The 25,882-nt window shown below is 41.0% G+C and overlaps 1 protein-coding gene across 5 annotated transcripts in view; it reads left to right on the forward strand.

The window, feature by feature from the left end:
* The window catches only part of oxr1a (oxidation resistance 1a), a 178,559-nt gene that overhangs the window by 70,005 nt on the left and 82,672 nt on the right, over positions 1–25,882 (forward strand). For 2 of the 5 annotated variants that reach the window (XM_067602366.1, XM_067602369.1), the window contains exon 1: positions 21,161–21,519. The exons of the other annotated variants lie outside the window; for them this stretch is intronic. In XM_067602366.1, coding sequence (XP_067458467.1) covers positions 21,351–21,519 — 169 coding nt within the window. In that variant the 5' untranslated portion in view covers positions 21,161–21,350. Of the gene's footprint in view, positions 1–21,160; positions 21,520–25,882 lie in introns of those variants that run through there. 5 annotated transcript variants of the gene reach the window in all.

Genomic DNA, 25,882 nt, shown 5'->3' on the forward strand with positions numbered 1-25,882 from the left:
AAATGAGTCTGAGATAAACTAATTCCAAACTCATAAATCTGATGCATCCCCGTTCACTTCAATGATGTGATTCAGTTAGCAAGCTGCTCAGGTCAAGGTTAGAACGACAGCGTGCGTAGGAAAAAGGACTTTTAGATGCTACTACTGGAAAGATTAGATTTTTTTTTGACAGATTTCTTTTGTATTTGTAAAGACATGGTGCTCGTTGCTGTACTCTGCTGCCTTGTTGTTATCCCTAATCTAGTTTATTGACATGCATACCATACCACAGCCATATTTATTCCAAATATACTACTGTTAGCTGCTGGACCATGTTTTTGTGTCCCAGACTGCAGGATTCAGGACTGCTTGAACTGTCTATATTTTGAATCAATCTTGTGTCAATCAGTATCTGCAAAATTGACATTAATCACTATGAAGCTACCAAGGTTTCCAAACATACCAGATTTGTCAGGCTGAATCTCAGGGAAATGTGTATACAAATATGCACATTTCAAATTTCCTATTTGATGTAATGTTGCAGCAATTAAAAATTATATGACTGTTTCAGTTTAAGCATTTTATCCTTACAGTGGTATGTTGTAAACAGTAAATATATGCATGACAAAATCCATTTAATGTGAAGAAATGTTGGTATAGCTCTGAAACCAAAGGAACTATCAGAGTTGAAGAGGTTAATTGTTACATTGTGGCTTAATGGTACCATGGAAACTGGATAAGGACTGTCTGAGAGAGGGTTTACAAAGAGAGAGAGAATATGAAAAGGTGAAAAAAAATACAAATGTAGGAAAGAAAACAAAAGGGAAAAAAAATAAGAAAAGCCAGAAAAGTGTTGCTCAAAGGCATGATGTCCCAAATCATGACCAATAAATGAGTGTTGACATTTGAATAGCTACCTATGTGACACTTATTATCACCTGGCAGAGGAGGGAACACTGACTGTTTGCCAAGTACTGTATTTACTAGTCAGCTCACACTATAATGCTGTGGGGAGCTAATGTGCGGACACTGATTTTCTCCGTGTTAGTTTATTCTGTCTGTGTGCATTAGGTCACTTTTACGCCTATAGAACAGTTAATTTAGTCTGGACCAAGGAGAAAAAGACTTATTACTAACAAAGCAAGAGATCTAAACACAAGGTCATATGGACTGACAGGGTAGCTCACTGATTGGAGAGTTTTGGTGAATCTTATCATTATCATCATCGCTACATGGACCCATACCTGCAAGGTGAGGGTCACATGGATGACAGACACAGTGGAAAGCATCAGTATGCTAGTTTTTGGTAGCCTCGCTCACTTGTTTACTTGGGCTGTAAAAGAAGGGAAAGAAGCGCATAACACAACTGTTCTTGAAAAGATATTACAGCAAAGATTCAAATGCAGTTTTTTTTCTATTAAGTCTTGACAAATTGTGACTTGAACAATGTAAAAATTTTAAAATATAAAAACTATGACCATGAGAAAAAGAGACTTGTAGCAAGCGAATAATCATCCAAAGACATCTGGTTAATCAGATTTTGAAAGTCAACGTCAAAACTCTATTATCACAAATTTTCCTCAAATTCTTGGGTCTATCATCCAGTTAAAAACCCCCAGCACTTTGTTCAGAATTTCTAGAGAAATATCAGTGTGTCACATGTCATAATGGACCAGTACAAATGTGAAAGGCGTCTTGTAATATAAAATTACAGGGCAGATAGTTATTCTGTGGCTACATTTCACTCTTTTAAAAAAGGAAATGGCAAAATACATGGCACAAACATATGACAGTACTGTTTTTATGACTATGTCCCCTGATTGATTGATCGGTGATAATCCCCGCACATGCTGACGTGCATACATGTTACCATGGTTACCAAATGATCTTGCATAAACAGGATTTTTTTTTTTATGCAGATCACTCCCTTGACAGTTTACAATACGCAGGTGAATTAAAGAGTAGTTCAGCTTTTGAAGTCATGCTTAAATTTCTTATCTGCTATTACAAAGTCCTGTGGTTTGATTTTTAACCAACACAAATCAGTATGATTGAGAGGGAGGACCCACCTTTTCAGGCAGTCTTGATCCTGTTGTTTTGGTCAGCACTAGAGTTTGATTGACATCAGCTTCAATAAGCCTAACCTAACAGACAAATGAGTTTGTTTTAACCGCACCAAACAAGTTAGGCGTGAAAGCCTTAGATGACACAAATAACTCACATAGATGGACTCTGTATGATTTGTTATTGAATATAAACTGAAATGAAGAATAATTCCTCATTGCTTCGGCACGCTTTACATTTCCCAACCGAAGCTAAAAGATGGCATTGTTACCTAAAAGCATCTCAGGTAAGTTTATACTGATCCATCGGCTTATTCTTCCACTTGATGCTCTTTGATGCCACTTTAGTTCAGTTTTGTCCCGCATGTCCTTGCTATTAGTCATGTACAGTAAATCAGTGCGGCAGCTTAAAACTTTGCAGCAGTGGCTGTTCTGCTGGAGAGGGCAGTGTCGGGGTGGCAGGAGGATCATGCCACATGGAGTCACAGGGCACCGGTTGCGTCACTGAGTGAGGAGGGTGCCAAAAGCGGGTGAAGGTGTGTCATTCTGCTCGTGCATCTGCTGGTGTCACACTCTGATAAGCTTTCTACAGAGTCATCATGTACCGACTCTGCTCCCAGGGCCAGCATTGACGGGGGAACGGATTGATCTGCGGTCATCTGCATCAGTTGAGTCGGCAATAATCGATAAAGGAAATTGTGGGATGAAAGCGAGGCAGGACAGGTGGACTGACTGTTGATATTTCAGCCTGCTCTCATCATCCATTATCCATTCTGTGGTATCTGCAGGCTCTTTTTGAAAGCTCAGGGTCGGAAGTCACAGTCATTCAGCCGTTAAATGAAATGCGACTGTGACTTATTGTGCTTTTACGGCTTTTAACTACAAAGTAACAAATTGTACAAGCCTCGAAAGCATGAGTCATAGCAGTTAATCATTCGCTCTGGCTAACGTTGGCCTAGATAAGGCGCACTCACATCAAGGTCTGAGTTTTTCTTCATATGAATACAGAGATACTGCATCTGTCAGTCATTTACGCTGTTGTATCACATAATTAGACATTGATTAGTGACTGTCCCGTCTCTCTAGTTTCAATGGGATCCAGTAAGTGTGGCCCTGTGGCATTTTCCTATAGTCAAACCCAGGCCAGGCAGTTCCTACAGGACTGATCATGATAATTTATTCTAATGGGATAGTAATAATGTAGCAGGCAGCTTGCTGTGCTGTCTGCCTGGCTTCAGACAGACCTGTCATTAGAGGCACAGAGCACATTCACCACCGACATTTTAATAACCCAACAGATGAGCCTTCTACAAGGGCGGCACCGACCGCAGTCCCCCCCCCCCCTCCTGAGGAAAAGCAGTGATTGATATGTTGATGGTGTCCTTACATTAAGCGTGCTACTTTTTAATAGTCGTCTCAGTGTCCTTTAAATGAAGAGGAGCAGCAACTAAACATACTGTGATGAGTGTCAGACAGTGCCCTGGCTGATGTCAGCAAAGATGGGAGGATGCAGGGAAGGAAGAGAGAGGAGAAAAGGAAGAGGAACAATGTTTAGGTTGTCAGAGCAGGTCAGAGTGAAGTCATTCATTCATAGAGTACACTATACTCTATAGAATAAATGTAACACGAAACGGGTTAAAGAAGGAACATTACACAAATGTAGAAATGAGAGGAAATAAAGGAGAGGATAGGGAAGGAAGAGAAAAGAGAACGGGGAGGTGAAGGAAAAGAGTTGACAGTAGAGGAAAGGAGATAAAAGGAAAATAAAGAGAGGACAGAAAAAAGGAAGGACATTAAAGTAAGAAAGGAGAGGAAAGGGAAGGAAAGGAGAGAAAAGGGCAGGGAAGGAAGAGAGAGGAGCCAGAGGGAAAGGAAAAGAGAGGAGAGGGAAGGAAAGGAGAGAAAAGGGAAGGACAGGGAAGGAAGAGAGAGGAGATGGAAGGAAAGGAAAAGAGAAGAGATGAAAGGAAATGAGAGGAGAGCCAAAGAGTAGAGGGAAGCAGAGGAGAGGGAAGAAAAAGAGTTGAAAGGAAAAGACAGGAGAGAACAGTTAAGGAAAAGGAAGGGGGAATAAGGAGAGGGAAAGAAAGGGAAGGAAAAGAGGGGAGAGGGAAGGCAAAGAAAGAAAGAGAAGGAAAAGAAAGGAGAGGAGAGGGAAAGACAGAAAGAGAAAGAAGAAGGAGAGGAGGGGGGGGAAGAAAAGAGATGAGAGGGAAGGAAAAGGGAGGAAACAGGCCAAATTGCCTGTGATCTCCCACATGCGTGCAGCGTTCCTTCCTGAGAGGGTGTGACACTTGACAACAGCTCTCCCCAGTCAGCATCTCTGTCTGACAGCCTGCGAGTCCCTCTGCTACATCTGACCTTTACATCATTATAGCCAGCCTGTAGCCTCCACTCTGGAGCTCAATGAGCTCTACGCGGTAATAGAACGGCAAACAGGAGATGAACCGAATGTCTCCATGAGCCGTAGACTCATTAAGTATGACTTATAGTGTTCCTGCCTACGAGTGCATTTGAAAACTGTTTCATCACACTGTGTTCTCATTGGATACGTGCTGTACAAGTACTTTTCTGTTTGTTTTCCGGGACTGACTCATGCTCTCTGTTCCTCTATACAGTACATGTGGGTCTGATTGTGTGTGTGTACCAGGTATTCCTCATGTTGGGGGGGGGGACATAAATCTGTTTGCACAGTCATGTTGTGGGGACTCGCCACCCTTATGGGGACAAAAAGCAAGTCTCCTTAATGTAAATCATTAATTTTAGGGTGAAGACTTGAATTAAAGAATTAAGGTAAGTTTAAGGTTATGTTAAGGTTAGGGTAAGTCTCCAGGAAATGAATGCAAGTCAATGTAATGTCCTCTGAAGTGATGGAAACACAACTGTGTGTGTGTGTGTGTGTGTGTGTGTGTGTGTGTGTGTGTGTGTGTGTGTGTGTGTGCGCACAGTCTCAAGTTGTCTATGGATTTAGTTTATGAGCAGGTTAGGTAAGCACTTGAAACATGCAAGCAGGACATATGCCACTGTCCCTCTTGCAGATGTCTTTGTATGGGTGCAAAGGGAGAGCCTTCACAGCATGTCACTGCAGATAATGGCTTTTAAGAGGAAAGTTGCTGCACTTCTCCCCCCAACCCCCTGCATCCCTCTACCCCCCCTGTTTTTTTTCTGCTCTATCTGCCATTTTGTTCTCAATCCTTCCTATGCTCCCTTGCCCATTCCCTCCTTCTTTTTTTCCCCTCTCCTCCTCCCTGTCTCTCACTCTCTCCATCTTCACACTCTCTACCTTGTTATCCTCTAATGTATTTCCAGAGTGTCTGACCGGGGGGTACGGGCGGAAGGGTAATCTTTCTCAAGGACAGATGGACGGGACAGACAGATTGCTAAAAACTGAGGCACCAACCTTGGCTGCAGACTTGGGGAGAGGCGTTTTATCACATTATTCTCTGGTCTGACATGAATCTACACTTTAGAGACAGCAAGTCCAACTGATGCAACAATATACAACACAAGGATGACCTAACTATTGACTTGAAGCTTCACTGTAATGACTGTAGTTACAGATTATAACTGGAAATTTTTAGAAAGGGGTTTGGCCTCTGAGTTTTTAACTTAAATACTGTTTGTTTTTATTTATAGTCCCCAAAAAAATGTATTTATGATATTCTTGCAAGATATTTTAAATCTCAAATCTTAAAATTTGGTCGGTTTAAAGCCACTAAATTCTAAGAGCATTTGCTATTGAAACATTAAATGCCTGATATAAAATCTTTATTGGAAGACCAATATAAAACTTGCACAGTATGCTGGCAAACCAGCCAGTCAGAGCCAAATCTGAAGTCTAATCAGAAACCATCATTAATAATGTTCTTTTAACAAGCCAGATTTGGTGTTTGTGTGAAATTATTCAAGCACTGACGTGTATTGCTACCTCAGTGAATGTGCGTGGCTTGCAGGCAGAAACAGAAGCCTGACTCTGCTAACGCAGCATAGTATCTACAGCACCTGACAGAGGAAATGCTAATAAACAAGACAGAACCACACGTGTTGGCATACCCTAACACCCTGAGAGCGCCGGCCCTGCCACCGCCGCCATGTGACTGATTACTCCCCTGTTAGTTATTCATTGGATTTTCACTGCAGGGTCAAAGAGGGGAGGAATCAGTGCTGGGGGAGCAATATGCTAACTCGCTGTAGGCTCCCACCAAGCCTTGCTTGATATGCAGTTTTCAAGAAAGGGACTCAATGGCTGGAATTAAATTAGCAGCTATTCAATACATCGAAGGGAGTGTCAGGTTTGGTGTTAAGTCGACATCCTGTTGCTCCTTAGTTCTGTTGCTTTTTTGCATTTGTTTGAGCGCGGATACATAGCTGGAGCCCTTGTCCTTGAAAACAGTGTTTCCACAGTATTCAGTAGCAGCTGTATAGTCACAGCATGATATTGCATAAGGAGCTAATAACTATGGCAGTTGACAGTTATAGCCAGCGCTGCAGGCGATACACCGTTGTTGCTCTCTTTTTGTGTTTGATGTTATTGTCTCAGGTGGCACGTCTCTTGTGTTTACACATCCAGATCATAGCCAGGGGTGGCAATTACACACAAGCCACTGTGAGACATCTTTCTGTTTTTTCTATAGAAATGGGACAACTTACATATTTTTGACCATTTAGATAGGAAGCGAAAAATAATGTGTTTGACCTTGGTGGTACAGAATACCTAGGTTGATTTGACTTTTTGCATGGTGGTTAAATTTTTAGGATGCTGCTGCTATTTAGTAGTAGTAAAAGTAAATACAAGGCCAACTTTGCAACAATGGCACCACTATAGCATGGAAATATTGTGGTCTAATAACAATTCATTGTTTTTTGTGACTTAGTTGTGACTGGTTCCCACCCACTGACAACCTTTCTGACCTTAGCTAGAAAGATACAAAGGTAACATGTGATCCATACACTATTGTTTACATGTTAAAAATAATGTATCCATGCAACCTCAGCTCGATTTGGCAGACATCTGGATAGCGGCGCGGTGAACGATCCCGACGCAATATGGATGCCTACTGATGTATTCATTTCTTGATAATTAGCTAATGTGAATACAGCAAACACTGCCTCCATTCATACAGGCGGTGTCCTGCATATTGAACATTTTCTTTTGATTTTAACAATATGTACATGAAAAAGGGTCTTGAGGCTGAGGACTAACCAATGAGTCTGACAGAGCCCTCTCAGTTAAGCTCCCCAAATGCAATGAAGAGCAGGACAGAGCCACTAACTTGACCTGAAACTAAAGTGGTTAGCAGCATCTGGGCCCCCGCACAGTGTATGTGTCAATCCTGAACGGGGCTTTTTCTAACCTGTAACCCTGTGATAATGTAGTGTTAATTAGTTAATGATAGGCTTACTCTTTACTTTGAAAAGCATTACAGTAATGTGATTACTTAACGTCGCAAGTAGTGTAAGGGATTACTATTTGAACTTCAGTAATTACATTACTGCTACTAATCCCAGCAAAGCTCTGTTACTTCAATAATTTGGGGTGGGGGACGTGTTTGCTGTCTTACTGGTAATTTGATGGAGGGTTTTTTTACCATTTTTGTTACTTTTTAATGAGTTATATGTATTGTGTAAGCAACACTGGTTGTAGGTTACTGGTTATCCAGCTAAGCTAACAATAGTGGCTTACGTTAGAGCACATAAACACGCTGTTCAATCCATTCTTTACACTTTTGCTCTTGTATTTTGGGAAGACGTTAAAAAGACACTACCTTCAAACTCTTTATTCACAAAGTATCACTCTTACTACAGCCCCATGCAGACCACTTCAGCATGTGGAAAAACCCAAAAGTTGACAGACCTGCCCTGCCTAGTTTACTGTACTGTTGCTCAGGTATGACTGGACAGTCACTGGAAGGGGTTTAGCGAACAGTTAATTATCAGAGTTTATTTGTTAAATGGTGTCCATCTTGAAGAAAGCATTTATCGTTTCTAAAAGATTTTTGGTAAAGTTTCTTTGTGGTGAAGTTTTTTCTGCACAATGTGGTCTGGAAGAAAGCTCTGCAAACATTGTTTTAGTAGAAATTTACTACTGCGTTTCTCCTTTAGGCATGACTCTTACGATTTAAACAAGACAAATTGAAATATCCCATTTATTTTCTCCCATGCTGGTATTGCAGACCCTGTGGGACGCAGACTGCGAGGAAAAGGAGTCCACTGTTCTATTTTGAAATCCAACTTAAGTATGAATCGTCCCCATGTGGTGCATCAGTATCAAACCTGTACATGCTTATCCCAAGTGAATGAGTGAGACCAAGGGAGGAATGGAGTGAACGGGTGAGAAAGAATAAAGAGTGAAAGTGAGAGAAGAAGGAGAGAGAGAGTAAGAGCTATCTGTCACGCTCTGACAGCAGCACCCACAGCCATGCCACGGTGCTTTTGCCAGCAGAGCTGCTTGTGTGCACTGAGATAAGCCCGAGCCTTCTTGCCTTGGCGGTATAGGCTGGTCACGTAGCACCAGAAGGCAGCTTAGCCCCACCACAAATCCAGTGGAGGGTCTTTCTCTCACTCGCTTACTTCCTCCCACGCACCCTTTCTCTGTCGTTTCCTCACTCTGTCTTCCTCGAGGTTCCTGGCTTTTCCTCTGTGTCTATCACTGTTTGACACTTCATATTCACTTGAGAGATCACTATTTACTGTACCCTTCCTAGCAGCCACTGAATGAACAACATGAGGTGGCGACTGGTCTGTACTTCCTGCACAGTGCAAATCTTGTGCAGATGTTTGAAAGGGTTGTGTTCCACTAGCCTACTTACTTTTAGAATGCAATTTTCATAAGCTTCTTGTTTCAAACACTGGAGGTCCTGATGCAGAACTATTAAGCTTATCTGAAAATTTAATATTACGGGTTTGATGAGAGATTTGCCCAAGCTTAACAAATCTGGAAACAGGAATGGGGTCCAAAATGAGGCCGGCTAATTGAACCCAACTCTAATATGACATGCAGAGTTAAAGGCTCCGTATGACATTTTTAAGCTTTTTTAGACAATGGAGAGTGGGAGTGACAGAGAATAAAGATGGATAACATCCTGGCTGATTTAAAGGCTGGAAGGTGGTTACATGTTATCTAAATAGACCTCTGCACTGGGTTGCACCAGCTATGTGTAAGTTCTCTCCTACTAGTTGGTTTGTCAGCTGCTAGAATTAATTGTACCACATTTACTTGGGGCATAACCTAACTAGTTTGGACATTTAGTCATAACTAAGGCAAGTCGCCAATCAACAATCAAAGATAGAGATACATCGTCATGGTTAGCATGCGCATTAGCTTTGTGGCTGGCATGAGCCACTTGGCATCGTAGCACATCGTAGTGAGCTAGATCAATATTGTAATATATCAGTTGGGTTCCTACTTGATTACTGTGTTGTAAAATGGCAGCAGTGAATGAAAAAATGATGCTGTGTGGCAGAAAAACTGCTGTTTTACCATTAGTGAGAATATTTTTGTGACGTTTTATGATTTACACCTACCCTAGGGGCATGTGTTTAACTATTTAGTTGTTACTTAGAATTATGTTGTAACTTATCTCCATGGTGCAACTGCTTTTATTTTAGAAGTGCATAAATCACAACTTAGTATTAATTAACTAGGCTAAATCTGAACTGGCACACAGCTGGTGCAACAGGCTGCTGGCCAGTTGGATGTCCTCATTTGCACTCACATCTTTTGCACTTGTGTATATTTACGTTCTGTCCCATAAAATGTGAAAGTAAGATTTTGATTAGACTCTGCCACAATCTTATAGAACTTGCAGATCTACCATGTTTCTTAAGCTAAAAAGCTTTTTTGTGCTACATTTACATCAATTTCAAATGATGTAGGCCACCATACCAGTGTTTATTGTCAAAATTATTGCTTCCTCTGTCTTAAAATGTGAGTTCTTTACATGTAAAACGTGGTTTGCAAACTCAAGGTATTCACAGTAATACAACCACATGGGCTTGGTCCCCCTACACACTCAGTATTCTCAGCGCACTCTGGGGGTTAAGGCATATTGGGTAATATTGTACAAGAACCTCCACAGTTAATACTGTGAAAGTGGTGCTGCCCACAGGGTACCATAGTCTACACTGTGCCTTGATAAGAAAAGCCTGACAACAACTTGCCTCCAGGGCTGCATTCACACTAAACAGCACCAGAGGCAGCCAAATCACACTGCTCTCACAAACCTTAATTGGGATATCTGATATGTCTGGATTTTTCTCGTTCTGTAAACAAAAAAGCAGCGATTGTTTTGTTCAGGTTCTTCTTGTGTGGTGCGTACTATGTTTACAGCACTGCAGGTTTGATTGAGTTACATCCCAGAGTGCATCAGACAGACAGACAGTGACATTAGTGTCCTAGTTGCCGGTGTTTGGATGAGTTCTCATACTCAGCTCAGGTTAAAACCCACACTGCAATATGAGAGAGGTGGACCAACAATGGATTCATGCACAAAGACACACATACACTCCACAGCAACCCAGGAGGGCTCAGAAACCATTTCCACAAAGGTTAATAGTATGCTTTAGTCATCCCCAGATAGCAATGGAACAGCTTTGACACTAACTTGGTTACAGGCAGAGAATGTCACCTCTGTTTTTCCAGGTTTTGACTTCTTATACTGCACTTATTATTCTCTGAGCTCCCTCCATGTTCTTATCCAGACCAGACTAGCTGCTCCACGGAATGAAACACGGCTCTGTTGTGCCATCAAGAAGTTTCTTTTTTATCACGACTGCATATAATGGGACATAAAAGGCGACGCAAATATGAACAGCTTGACTCTAAAGCGTTTTTTTTGACCAAGATGGTTAGCCGCATTACAAAGCCTGAGAGAGGCTCGCTGATTGATTTATGCTGGCCTTGTTTCTATTTATCCCCCAGAGAGGATGACAAAGCACATGGTACACACTGGTTCAATCAATCACACGCTAAACAGGTTGCATCCAGGGGAAGATTCTTGACTGAATTAAGGTGAACATCCATTTAGGCCAACTCTTCAGAGAAGGAGGTTTTATATTGTAACTGAGAGTCGAAGCAGGTATTTAAGATCTTTTGTGAAATACAGTAATACGACTTTAAACTATCGTAAGTAAACATAGGTACCCGTCAGTAAAAGATTTGTGTGTGGTCAAGATTTGTGTTTGTTTCCATTCAAGATGCACATACATGGGATAACAGAATCACTTATCCTTGGGCTGTCTCAATGTCATGAAGATCAGTATGATGTTAGTGCTGCCACAAATGTCCTTTTAGATATTTGTCTGACATTTGTCATTTCGAAATGTCCCCAGAGAGAATGCATGTAGTCCTTAGTTCAATCAATTCTGTGCTTTTAAGCAGCTCCTGTGTCCTTCATGTTTTCAAAAGGGAATAATATTAGATGGACTTCAGGAGTGTTTTGCATTCACCTGTTCCAAGGGTACTAAATGCAGATTTTTATCCACAGTACACCATGCTGTCATATGTATGAGTCAACACTGTGTAGATCTAAATCACCGCAACTGCACTGTCTTAGAGCTAGGCCAGAAGCGAAGGCCACAGAGATTTGTAGCTACCAAGGACACTGTTTTTTTTTCTTTCTTTCTTTCTTTTTTTTTTTTTTACTTTAGACAGCAAAAAAACATTTAATGTTTTCTTCTGTAGTGTAAGCAATGTAAGGAAAGAAGCTCGCTACTGAATTTACTGCGGCGCTACTGTAAAAGATCTGTGGGTCGGATTTATTGGCCTGCTGGTGTAATTACGTTGACCGGGAGTCTCTTGGTGGCCCTCTTCTCGTTGGGTTCAATTTATAAATGCCACAGAACTAGTAATCCCACTGTTTCCCCACTTAGTTTGGAAAGGGCTCAAGCCATCCTCTGGCTAGGATTGATTACATATAGCTCAAATGAAGAGTAAGCAGTTTTCCACTGTTGAACGCCGGGACTGGCCCCTGCTATTGATTCATTTTACAGCAGAGGGAAAATAAGATCTGCCACTTCACATAACTGTTGATATTTGTTTCCCTTTACCCATGAATTTATGGCCTCCTATTATTTAAAAAACAGCTCTATTTTGCCTGTATCTAATATACATGTTGTACTGAGGCAGGCTGAGCTAAAAACAGAAGAAACCATGTTTATGTCATGTCAGCCAATGCCTCTAAGGAGCAGAGAAACCATTACACAGTTATGGATGATATTTATATAACAGTTAATTGAATTTACAGAAGCATGGAGTGTCAGTTGAAACTGATTAGGTGTAGAGCTGTAAATGTGAAATGTAGCCTCTGCCTAAGTGTCACAAGTTCTGCTAAAGTGGAACCTTAACCGTGTTTAATATCTATTACTGAAACATCTGTAGTCAGTGGCATTGTTAATAGTGTTTAGATACTCTCCGGGTTAAAAATGCTGATGACTTTGCAGCATATTGAAAGAATCCTGCATCATAAAAGCATTATTCTACATTGAGTGCACATTCTCAAGTTCATTTTTGGCCTTGGAAACAGAAATCTTAACTCAAGGTCCACTTACTAGCTTTTTCTTGCATATAATGGTCTTCCTCAGAAGATAGAGTTTGCTTACTTTCTGAGGAAGATGTGATTAAAGGCTCTGGTAAAGCTAGTAAGTGCACCTTGAGTTAAGATGTTTTTTGTCATATTATTCAGATTATTTGACTTGAATAATTCTTTTATAATTTTTTCTATGGCTAGCAATGTCAGAGGGTCAGCTGGTCAGTTGGTGCACCACTTTAGTCCAGACTGAACTATTTGATGGAATACCATGAAATATGGTACATATATTCATGCCCCCCTCAGGATTATTCGCCATAACTTTGTGATCCTTTAACATTGTTTTAAACTTTCCCTTACTTAATCTCTAATAGCTCCCTATAGGGGCACTAGATACTGAAAATAATCAATACCAAACACACTTACACTCATACCATTATAAGACCTTTATATGTTTAATTTCCATCATCCATGTCAAAACTGTTCAAGGAAGGGAAAACGTATTACTTTTGTGAGCATGGAATTATGGTGTTAAAAGGTTCAGTCTGAGTGCAGTCCCTACATATTGAGCAAAAAAAACTCTATTGAGTCGTTTAAAATAAAGAGGTCTTTAAACTATGCTGATAACTCAGTGATGATGGAAAAAAGAAGAATCTTATTATTCCAAATTTTTTACAGACATGTCATTACTGAGTGAGCAATCACATAGTGAAAGAAACACGTTATGAGTTCCTTTATCATCAGTGGGTATTGTTACAAAGGATGGTAAAGTTGAATCTCAGCCAAAAATAGTTGGAGTTGAGCTTCAAACAGGCCATGATTATGAGTCATCCACATCCACCTTGAGCCCTTCTTCCCTCCCTCCGTCCTCATCCTCCTCTAGCTCTTCTTATTAGAATGTGGAGGACTTTGTATTGTACATGCTCCAGGGCCACGTTTGCTGTGCACCGGTTTATCCAAGAGGAAGAATAGCTGGAGGACAGGATTTAGCCGGCCAGTGCAGTACGCTGTCTTCTCCACACGGGTCATTGCTCTGGACATTCACTGGATGGCAGAGCTCTGGAAAACTGTCACAAAGAAGCTAGTAGCAGAAGCTACATACATCAGGTCTGAATGCCTCCCTGTTTTTTCCACTCTGGCTGCACTAAGCATTACTGGATATACAGCACTGTGGCGATAACACAGGCCTTAATGAACATAAATGATATTAAAATGAGGACGTAATAAATGGTCAAATGTGTGGTCATTAATTTTGCTGTTGCCTCATCTAAAACCTGTTCATGTCTTCAGTTCTGAAACACTATGTAATTATTATTACATTGCATTTTTGTATAGATCCAAAACATCTTGAAACTGACAACAGACTCATCATGCCGTATATTGGATGCAGGGTCATGACTGTGCCCTCACTGCCTAGACAGTCTCTATTTGAGGCCTCAGGTATGGTATCAGTCTCCAGGTCAGACATGACAAAGTACAGGCTGTGGGCATTAATCTGCCACGTTGGCTTGATTGACGCATTTCTTGACATCGTCAAAAATCTCATTCATATGCTGCACTGAAAGCTGGAACAGAAACAGAAAGAATACTTACAGTAACAGGCATAATATGCAGTATCAAAAGTTTTTGCATATACCAACATAACATTTATAATTTTTACTCACATTAATATGCATTTTACTATAATTACAATAACACAAACTCTAGTAATTGTCTCTAATAGTCATATAAAGTGAATAATAAATAAAGGAATAGTGCAACAGATTTGGGAAATAAGTTTACCTGCTGCCTTTCCAAGGATAAGATTAAAAGATTGATACTAATAACATGTCTAACGGAGCAAGATTCGGGGTGTTATTAGCCTAGCTTAGCATAAAGACTGAAAGTCAATGGGAAGAAGCTGGCCTGGCTCTCTCCAAAGGGGGAAACTACCCTTAACCAACACCAACACAGAAAGTGAATAAGCATATTTCTGTGTGTTGGACCACCACCCTAACTGTTCTCCCTTTCCTTTATTTCTGCCTTGCACTTTTTTTGTTTGCTTTCTCACTTCTTGTCTCTCCGTCCTTAAAAGGACTTTATTGACTCCAGCTCTATATATTAAAAAAGTTTATACAAAGAAAAACTGCCACTTTGAAAAGTGTGCAAGAGTTGCTGCATTGAAAATGTATAATTGTGTCAAAGTTGGTGAAGAAAATCCCACACTCAGCTCTTGCTCAGTATTGTCTCAGCTATCCCTTGTGTAATAAAGGACTGTAATAATGCTTATTCTGTCAGACTGAAAGAAAATCACACATAGTGCTCTTTCTCAGCACCACATAAATGTATTGATTTATGTTTTGGTCCTATAAGATGTGTGTTAGAAAAGAACAGCAAGACATTATATGTGATGGAAAGAAAAACATTTTTGCACAATTTTTAGCTACATTATAATGTGTATTGATACATTGACATTGCATCAGAGTTAAGTGTGTTTCATTAACAAAGTCAGTGTGACTCTTACTAATGAGTCCCTCCCTGCACAGTTAATTACATCTTCATTGGGTCCTAATTCACCCATGTTACTCCAGTGGACTTGTCCAAAATGTTGCATCCATTTAACTACACTCACAGCTCACACCTCGGATGATGCAATATGTCCCCAGCTCGTAATTTAACCAACAAATTATCCATCTACCGCATCTCCTGGGGGGAAAGATTCATTATCCAATTTAGCATACTTGTGAAACCGATGATATCAGGTGATAGATGAAGAGTGTCCAGGGTGAGGACAGTTTTACAGCAGATAGAGAGAGTGCAGAACCTCTTACCATCTTTGTCGGATTTAAGACGTCCATTTGGCTCTAATTTCCTCTGATCCCAGCGTGCATTGTTGTATCAGGTCGTAGTCTGACTCTTAACGCCTGTGGAGGAGCACGAGGCGAAGAGGCTTATGTAGAACAGTCCATGTGCTTTTGTGCTTCTGTTGTAGCTGAGTGATTCATGGGAGGCTTTTTAGGGTAATGATGAAATATATGACTGTGTCTGAGTTTAAAAGAAAGCAATTAACTCCATCCAAGGAGTTCAGTGCAGATAATAAAGTGGACACTGACATAACAGAGCATTTGTTTTGTGTATCTGCCTGACGATGCCTCTGTCGTGTAGCCTCTCTTCCTGTCTCCCTGTCAGGTTTATTGTGGGCTCAACCTTCAGCGCAAGGCTGGGCTTTATTATTTTAATAAATTGCCCTGTATGAAGAGAGCAGTGGTGCGTGTCTGATGCATGTCCCTTCCCCTTCCCCTCCTCCCTCACCCTCTCTTCCTTTCTCATCCACCGCCAGCATTTTTTTTTTTTTTTTTTGCATTCTCTTCTTCTCTACCTACAATTAAGCGACTTCTGGAGGCTGTCAGTGAATTGGCGTTCGCTGCTTGACTCCTCATCCTAAACAGCATGCTCACTAAATAAATAAACCTAGATGTATGCATAAAGAGATAGTAGGAAGGTGAAAAGATTGAAGGAGAGAGAGTCCTCCGCTCAGCAGATGGATGCGCTCTTCCTCCTAAGCCAGTGGTCATCATTTGTCGGGGCCACCCAGCCTCTCGGGGCGCCCTCAGACAGCGCAGACACCCACGGAGGATAGATGACCGTGAGCGGGGGCAGTGGAAGTGGCGGTGAAAGATAGCCCGATCTGACGCCACCGGTCATCGATCACCACCAGCCACCCTGTAGAGCTGTCCTGACAAAGAAGCCCAGGCAATAACATTGGGTGGAATTTTGCGGCAGCAGGTCAGTGTCAGACTGGATGGCATAACACCTCAGCTATCACCTCCTCGTTTGCCGTCTCCTCTGGAGCCTTAACATGAAAGCATCAGGCTGGAGGCTTATTTCCACACTCATTCATTAGCTTAACATTGAGACTTTTTTCATCCAGCAAGCTCATTTAGTTTTTATTCTATATTCCCTTTACATGAGGCTTTTATAGCAACAAAAGCTCCACTCACTGGATGAATTTTTTGGCTCCTTTGGTCACAAATCTGTGTCTCTTGGCCTGGGTTTCCTGACTTAGTAAGAGGGAAAAACCCAGATGCATAAAAGAACAATTAACTGTGACAAGCAGCTTTTCTTCTAAAATTAGGCCAGTGTGATGTGATTGTTTTTTTGTTGGGTTTTTTTTTTTTCCTTAGGCCCTATTTTTTTTCATGTCAGGATAATGTTATGGTGGATGTGTCTGGAGTAATTTTGTGAGTAGTACTTTTTGGTCGGTTCCTCTCTTGAGCCTTCACCCTCTGACACACTGTCCATGACCATGTAGGACCTTTTGGGTAGCGGTTGGGGATGGGAGGTTGCCTTGGAAATGATTGGTTACCTTAACTCCCTTTCTCATTTCCTACAGGCTAAGGCCCAATGGTGTTCTGGGTAAATGATGGTCTGTTTAAAGTCTGGTTCACAATTGTCGTTTTTACATGTCTGTTTAGGTACAATATTACAACAAATTAATTAGTGAGTTTTTGGACCTTGGAGAGAGCCAGGCTAGCTGTTTCCCCCCCACTTCTAGTCTTTATGCTAAGCTAGACTAATCACCTCCTGGCCTCAGCTCCATACTTGATGCAGAGACATGAGAGTAGTATTGATCTTCTTATCTCATTCTCAGAAAGCAAGCAAATGAGCATATTCTCTAAAAACTACTACTTTAACCAGTCTTTTAGCACTAGAGCTTAAAGGTTATTTTCTCACTTGTAAGATAATGTCAATCATCTCTATTCATCTCTAAGATAATGTTAATCATCTCTATTCATCTCTAATTGGCCAAACTGCATCAATGTTTTGGTTATAGTCCTGGCTATAGCTCACATAATGTAAGCTGCATGGCAGGAGATGCCGAAGGCTCAAACATGTACAATGCTCATGTATGATGAAGAAAAGTGACAAACAAGTCTGAGTGACACCAGTTACACTTATGTAACCACAGTGTTGAGTAATTAAACAGCCCCATTCCCCCAGATGATCTGGTGAATCAGCTTGGCATTGTCACAGTCTTAACAGGCGCCATACAACATTTGATCCATGTTTCCCTCTCATGAATATTTGGGTCCTGCTGCCAGAGTGAAAAACACGTTCATCTGCTGTAGTGTTGACAGCTTTTTGAGAGGCGAAGCTTCACCTCCTCAATGAAAAAGCCTTTGGAGAGGGTGGGATTTTCTGACAAGGGCTGTTAAACACCTGTGATTGCCACCATTGTCTGGATGCCTCAGCCTGATTCCTCCAGCAGCTAACTGTCTTTATTGGTCGTCATCTTGTTTACATGTCTTGTACAGGCTGCTGGATAATTACCAGAACGCTTGTGAAACACAGGACCATGTGTGCTGTGGGTTCGGTATTTACACTCCAACATCCAGAGATGCTTCAACAAATGCCACGTGAGATCCATCCCTTCTGAGAAAACTATCTCAAGTCATCTTTTTTGCCTCACATACCTCAATGAACCCTCCCAATTACCACACACTGAAAGGCTTGTTTGTATTTGCCAGCAGGTGCAATTGTGTCGCATGAGTGACTTCTCTGCTGCATTTATGTCATAGTGATTTCCACTGTAAACAGGAAATGTCTGGGAGAAAAGAGCAGATTGTGTGGAAATGTGTGTGTGCAGCGTGTGTGTGTGTGTGCGCACATGCTAATACAGCCATTCTAGCGCACACATGCTGGTGTTCACACCAGTGTGCTGCGGCTCTGCTTACGTAACCTTGCTTGTGTATTCCGTCCATCCGTTGATGATGGAAAAGCGGCAGCTCCCCAGTGGCCTTCATGTTTGTTGTGCCATAATGAAAGCGTTACTCTTCTCAGGATTAGGCTGCAGCCTACCTGGCTCTCAATGGGAAACTGCTGAGATTAACACTCGCTCCCCAGTGCGCTCCTAGACGATGACAAAGCCTCACACACAAGACCCTCTCAGGGCTTTCGCTGGCAGCTGCTGACACTAGGAGGTTTTTATGTAGGTACTTGTATAACAAGACTTCACCACTTTGAAGTCATTAAATAGAATGATTCCCTGACTCTCAAGTGCTGATCTGATCATGTTAAAATTAATAAAAAAAAGTTAATGATATGATTTGTGCACACATTAAAGTGTATTCTTTTGCACATAACAACATTAATGGATGTCAGTTAACTAATTGTCTTCAAAGTCTCTTTAATCACCTATAGTATAAAATACAGAAAACAGACAATACATCAAACATAATACATAGCTTAAGCAGAACAAAGTAACTTACATAATTTCCACGCAGTGAGGCTCATGTTGTTGGATGAGCACAGAGGGAATACTTTCATTTTCCGTCTTTGGTCACACCAAAGCTTAATTAAAGAATGGAGAAACTCCCCGAGAAAATAGGCCTTTATAACTAGATTCAACTTTATAGTTGCTAGAAAGTTTATCTCTTAACCTACGAGGTTGAAATGCAGGGCAGAGGAACCCAGTCCAGCTCCCTCTGAGGAAGTTGTGGATGATTTGATGACCGCTCTGGGCAGTTTTACAGCATCACAGTATATCACGCAGCTGCAAGGCCCTGTGGGGTGGCACTGGAACACTCTGAAACCTGTCTAAATACACTGTCCAAGTGCCAAGTGTACCAGCAGGGCCCTGTGCAAGGTCACAGAGGAACAGAGGGCTGCATGAAATCCCTGGACTGCAAATCCATCTAATCCCATACATCAGTGTCAGAGTTGTTGACAAAACTATTTGAAGTGGCACTCAAAATCAAACATACAGATTTGGCAAATTTTTCTTTAGGTTTTCTAGTGATATCGTTGTTTAAACACTAGTAAGACCAGTTTACAAGCTGCAGGTTATGTGCAATAGGTTTCAAATTAAAGTTTTTCTTTTAATCTGTCAGGAAACTCATCTTGAACATCCCAAATAGAACAAACAGAACACTAATCACCTATAATTTTGAAAATTGATTAGGTCATTTATTAGGAAAAAGTTCACAGGTTCCAGCTTTATGGGAATTTGCTGCTTTTCCATGTTTTATATCACTGTAAATTAACAAAATTTGAAGACATCACTTTCGGATCAGGAAAACTGTGGTGGACATTTTTCAAATATTTTCCAGACATTTTATACACTAAACAATTAAGTAATCAGTAGATAAAATGATCAGATTAGTCAACAATACACATTTGCACAGACCTAAAGTTGCATTCAGGGTACCAGTTGATGGCTGGTTTGTATAAGTCAGGGAGGTGCAAGCAGTCATACATAATAATAATAAAACACATTTAAAGGTAATTAAATGTAAAACAAACAAACAAACAAAAAAAACGTTTGTTTTGGCAGTTTTTTTTGACACATTCTTATTTTGATTGCTGCGGCTGTTCACCTAAACCTGAGGGATGACACTAAAGCCTGCACTACTCAGAGTAACCAGCAGATGGAGCACATTCAGTACTGAATATGGCCCTGACTGACTCTCAAATTACATTGGTTCAGTCTACTTTTTAACAGCTGTTTCAGTCTCGGCCCACCTACTACACATACCAGAGAGGACACACAGGTACTTCTCCTACAGAATACAGCTTGAAAAGAAAATTTCTCCCAATCTTTACCTTTTCTGGCGTGAACGAGTGAATGAATGGAGCCAGGTCACCCATTCTGATTATTTCTCTAATTTGCCTGAAACATTACAGGATTTCTTTACATTCCTGACTCCTGTCTCACCACAGCTCTGCCCCTGAATGAATAATCCATCACAGCCTTTCTAGTTCACTACCTGAGTCTGCTGCCCAATTATTACACCCTGTTCTGGTCTGTTGGTTTTTCACTTTTCCACATTCATTTACGCACTGCAAATGTCATCTCTTTCTATCCCTCACTAGACGAGCAGACACTTATATGTCACAGGTCTTCGAGTTCTCACTGTGCCCCTTGAGTAGCATATGGGCGCAGAAGTGTACTTTGGCTCTGAATGTGAAAGTCTCAATTTATTAGAATGTTATTATGGTGGGAGTCAGATGGATGTCATTCTCTGCGGTGTCATAAAGCCCCCACACTTGATGGCTATGAAATATCCCTGTAACACTCTGGAATGTATGTGGGCTGAGCTGGGTTGCTTTTTGATGCATAGATTTACTTGTAAAGATTTTTTAAAGTTAATTTTTCATACATGATCTGAATTGTAATAACCTTTTTAGAAGTCTAGCTCCAATCAGCACTGAATCTGCTACTCATCATTCATGTCAAATTGAATGTAAGCCTATAAAAATATCTTTTATAACAGGATGTAGAATGACATCATTAGTTAATCAATAAAATTAAAAGTAAAACTGTCTAGTGAAATCCAAATATTTATCTGTAGATGGAATTTTGTCTTGTTTTAAGCAGATTTTGAATGAAAAACTCTACTTAACTGTTTTAGATTAGAACAGGAAAAGGCTTTTCAGTTGTCTGTATGTGCTGACCTGAACCAAAATGTTTAGTTCTGGTTCTTGAGGACTAACTAAAAAGAATGGGGACTGTGTTTGCACCAGCACTGTGTAAATGTGGGCCAATAGGGCAGCAGGACAGTCAACGGAGCTCTTTACACAGCTTGACTCCACTAGGGGTAAAAAAAAAAAAAAAAGAAAAGAAAAAAAAAGTCTGCACTTGTTGACGTATTTCAAACAGTTCCTGTTTTGGGATGTGTAGTGTGTTTGAGGATTTTCACACCACGCGTTTACGCCTGTTTCGTGTGAGCAATGACCACGGAGCTTGTAAGAATTTGAAAGTTTTGTTCTTAGCTAACTGAGCTAAAGTTGCAGTAGTGGCGACATGGACTTCATATTTTCTGTGACTGGCAGCGGCGCCAGAGCTGTCAGGGACGCAATCTCCCAGAGACTGTGGCCCGGACCCGTACCAGGACCCGGACAGGACACAGTCCAAACCCAACAGCACCATGCTGGGACAGCACACGACAGCAACACCGTCCACTCAAACACAGGTCGGTCCAACATTTAATTCCGTTAGTTGGTAGTTTAGAGTGAACGGGATACGTCGTCAAACTCTCAAGAGAAACCAAACCCACACCGCAGATTCCTGCAGAGCGCTGCGCCAAACTCCCTTAAAAAAATCAACCGTATTAACTTAGCTTTAGGAATAACTCGCTGACCGGTTGGGACACAGTTTAACAACCAGATATTAACTGTAGTTAAGTTGTCACCCTTAAATTCGGCGAAGTCCTATACATTAAATACGGCATATTCTAATATCATTTCAACTTTTAGCAACGATTTTGCCAGCCTTTTACCACTGAAATGTGTTCTGTGCCTTTTGTAGAGCAGCGTGACACAGAAAAGTCGACTTTATTGAGCTAAATCATGCTGAATCCACCCGAGCATTCAAAGATTTGTATACAGCGCCGTAAGAATTAGCAAGTTAAATTCAACTGTTAGACCTTTGAACGAAGTTCGCAACTCTCAAAACACACCCTGCTGTTGCTGCCAGCAAGCAGCCTGTCAGCTGAAATAGTGACTCTTCACACGTAACTTTGTGCCAGTGTCTTGAAAACAAACACGTTAACCCTCAATGGCGTGGGGGTCTGAAACTACTCTTTCAGACCTCACACCGCCCCTATACACTTTTTAATTAAAATTATAGGTATGATATCACAAGACATGTCTGTGTCCAATGAAATGAGGGGCTGAAGTGGGTTTGAGCTTTTGACTAGGGGTGGAGCAGACCTTTCAGGAAGTAAAGTAACACATGTGACACAGTTCCAGTAACTGGTAAGATAAATAAAACTTTTTAACATGTTTAAATTCATATTTCTATGCTGAAATTGTGTTTTTTCGTTCATTGCCTCAGGGCATCATGCATGGAGATGTGCTGGGATGTATAGTTATCACCATAGTCAAACCTAGAGTCAGGTTTGAGTAACAGTTAGGAGGTCAGGGGTCAGTCAGTCGAGTAATGTGTGTGTTTGTTGATAATGAGAGAGTCTGTGGATGAAGATGTTCATGATGTACCAGAGAATGATCTTCCATGCTTAACATGGAACTTGAGATGAATGCATGTCAGCTTTTGAGTATAGGTGTATAAGTACTTTTACTACGTTAGTATTAAGTATGGTGTATGTGGGAAGTGAATATATCATGCAACACTAGACTTCCTGGACAGTGTAGTCATAGCAGGGTCTCATGCTTGTTTCCCTGCCTGATTTCCTATTTCTTAACTGATGTTAATTTGTAACAAATCAGGCTAAGTTCATGTCCTCAGTGGTTGCATTCCGCCTGTCCAGTTTGTTATGAGGACACACTGACGGTAACAACTGAAGCATTTCAAATATTTCAGATCAGCAGGCAGTGCATGCTCAAACCATCCAGCCAGTGAGTGAATAAGCATGTCCTCAAGGCTTTTCACATCGGGGAGTATCTCCATGTTAATGAAGATTGGATTTTTTTTTTTCTTTCTCCCCCTTTCTGCTTTGCCTCTCACACATAATTTATTATGAGACCCATCAGTGCCTTCTCTGGCTTTGAATTAAAAGCGGAGAAATGTAGGGCCATTGAAATGAAAAGCAGAAACGGATCTGAGCTCTCGGCCACGCGATCTACAGAAATATCATACAGAATGCTTTGCACTATTAATTGGCATTAATTGGTTGTTCTGAAAACACAGAAAGTTTATAGTGTGAGGGCACCGCCTCACCCTGCTCTCCTTTTAACGCGCAGCTCATGCAGAGTCATGACGCTGCAGAGCTCGGTGGCAGGCAGGTTAATTGTTCGATCTAATTAGGACAAAGATTAATCAGATGCATACTCCGCTGCTCTTGAAACGTCACCGATGGCAGTCAGGTTCATTAGCAGTCCCTGTGCCTTTCTCTCCGCCAGCAGAGTGGACCGTGGGGGCGGCTTGTGTCTGCAGGCTACTGCCCCGCTGAGGGGGGAAAGAATGAGACTAACTAGATGTGGAGTCAGGTAGTAGAAGTGAGGAGGATATTAGAGACCAGGGTGGGCACGAGTAAACCGTGGGTGGCCAGTATGACAAGGTGAAAGCTGACAAAGGGCGCCAATGTCCACATTAACCTCTAAGCAATGAAGCCTCAAAGACTTTGACGTCACCTGCATGATCCTTGCCTGAGTGTAGGAGGGTGCAGTGGGCTCCAAATGCTGAATGAGGAATGGGACAGCATTCTTCAAATCACGTTACCCGGAGCAGAGGCTTTTCTGTGCCCAGTAAAGTGTAAAGCTCATATTTCAGATGTAGTTTAATAAAACTGAGGGTCTGTTGTTCACTCTCTGAATAAAAGTCTTAAGAGTAATGTGTGGAAAGCTCACATAGGCCAGTCACATCAGATGCCATCCTTAAACCCAGACAGGGGTTACGATCTCCCGCTATACACACTGGTGTTCATGTGACCGAGGTCCCACACTTGAGTCATGTGATGACACCAACCTGAGCCTGTTCCATTTGCTGAATTAAGACTGTTAGATGCGGTTGAAAGCTCCAAACTGGATCATGCCTTCAAAGAAAGAAGTAGACAGTGCTTGGTGCTACTGTATGTGTAAGTAAACATCTGGTTGCCAGCACTGTCAGTGACTTGTTAAATGGTTATCTCCAGTTGTAGCATCAGAATTACCAAATTCATTATCAAACTTCCGCAATGTTTGGATAAAGGTCTTAAAAAGTCAGAGGGAATTTGTGTCAAAGTGTGAGTTCATAAGGGCCAGACAGTAGGATGGAGAAGTTGTTACTGTATCAGAATCAGAGGCAGATGTGTAGAAGAGAATTGTGTTGCTGCTGCTGTTTTCTTTTTTTTTTAATGCTTTGTTGTCGGTGCTGTCATATCTCAGGTATTCCTTCTTCATCGTTTGGGAATAAGCTTAAAAAGATAGTGAGTGGCCCTTTGAGCTTGGATTATATAGTATTTTGGTTACATACTGTATCTCATGCATTGGATTGAAACAGTGATAAAAGTGGAAAATCTTGTAAGAACTCACTATGAACGCCAAAAATAGTAGGATTTACAAGGCTTACTTCCCAGAAGACAAAAGTATGCACACGATAGAGAGATCAAAAGTCACCATTAGAGACACGGTGGCAGGATTTACAGTAAGGCACCTTCACTTTAAACACAGTACTGCTGCACCCGCAGGCGTTGAGCCACATGCTGCAGCACAGCATGCTTCTGCAGGTCATCCTCCGATCATGATGTCTGAAATCAGCAGCACATGACTCTACACTCGGTGTGCCGTGAAGTGACACCGGTTGAACAGATACAGTAGTGTATGCTTTTAATGTACTTTCTCTCATATGATTTGATTAAGGAAGCCTGTGAAGAAATGACACTAAATACTTTGAGAAGTGTTCTCACATGGGATAGATGGAAAGATGATGGTTAAGTTTTTATTTAAAAACCCCTAAAACTGGAATCTCATCCTTGAGATACAGGTATTCCAAACCCTGGAATCTTCAGATGTATTGATGAAATCTGCTTATTTCCTGTTCTATATGTTTGGCTTGTTTGATCATTTCTGTTTTATTGCTCAATGTGATTTTAAATTGCTTTTTAAAAAAAATTGTTGCTCATGTGTGGACCCCAGGAAGACTAGCAACCACTTAGTGGAAGCTAATGGGAATCCAAATAAAGAATAAAGGAGTTGCAAGAAACGCAGTCCATGTGAGTAATAGAATTTAATTGATTAGTAGATCGACAGAACTTTATTTTATTAAACTATTTTGTTAATTGAATATTCGCTTCAGTCATTTTTTAAGGAAGAAAGCCAAAAATGAGCTGGTTGCGCTTTCTGAAATGTGAGAATTCGAAGCTTTTATTTGATGATAGAAAACTGAATATTGGACTTTGGACTGTTGATCCAACGAAACAAGACATTTGAAGACATCAGCTTGGGCTCTAAGAAATGAGAACAGATATTTTTCATTATTTTCAGAGAATTTATAGACAAAACCATTAGACGATAAGATTAATTGAAATAGTAGTTATTTGCAGCCCTAAATGGGTGTTAAAATAATGCAACTAGTTTTTGATTTTGTACTTCTAGACATTGTTTTAGACTGAATCTTCTGACTTAAAGGTGCCCTGTAATGCTATTGAGCAATATTTTTAGAGTTTGTCCTCTGTGTGTTTTTTATTGGACACATACTTGTGGACACACATGTGATGTGATACACAGTCCTGCTGCAGGTTTCATGCTGTTCCACTGATCAATAATCGGTGGTGGTGACGCAGTTTGCCCAGAAGAAACATTACATGTAATTTTGTCTTGGTCTTCATAATTTTCGGAAATATTCAGCCACTGAGAAAGTCATTTTGGAACTTTTGTGGATTGCTTTAAGTCATATTT

This window comes from Thunnus thynnus, chromosome 10, assembly GCF_963924715.1.
Source record: "Thunnus thynnus chromosome 10, fThuThy2.1, whole genome shotgun sequence".
NCBI lineage: Eukaryota > Metazoa > Chordata > Actinopteri > Scombriformes > Scombridae > Thunnus > Thunnus thynnus.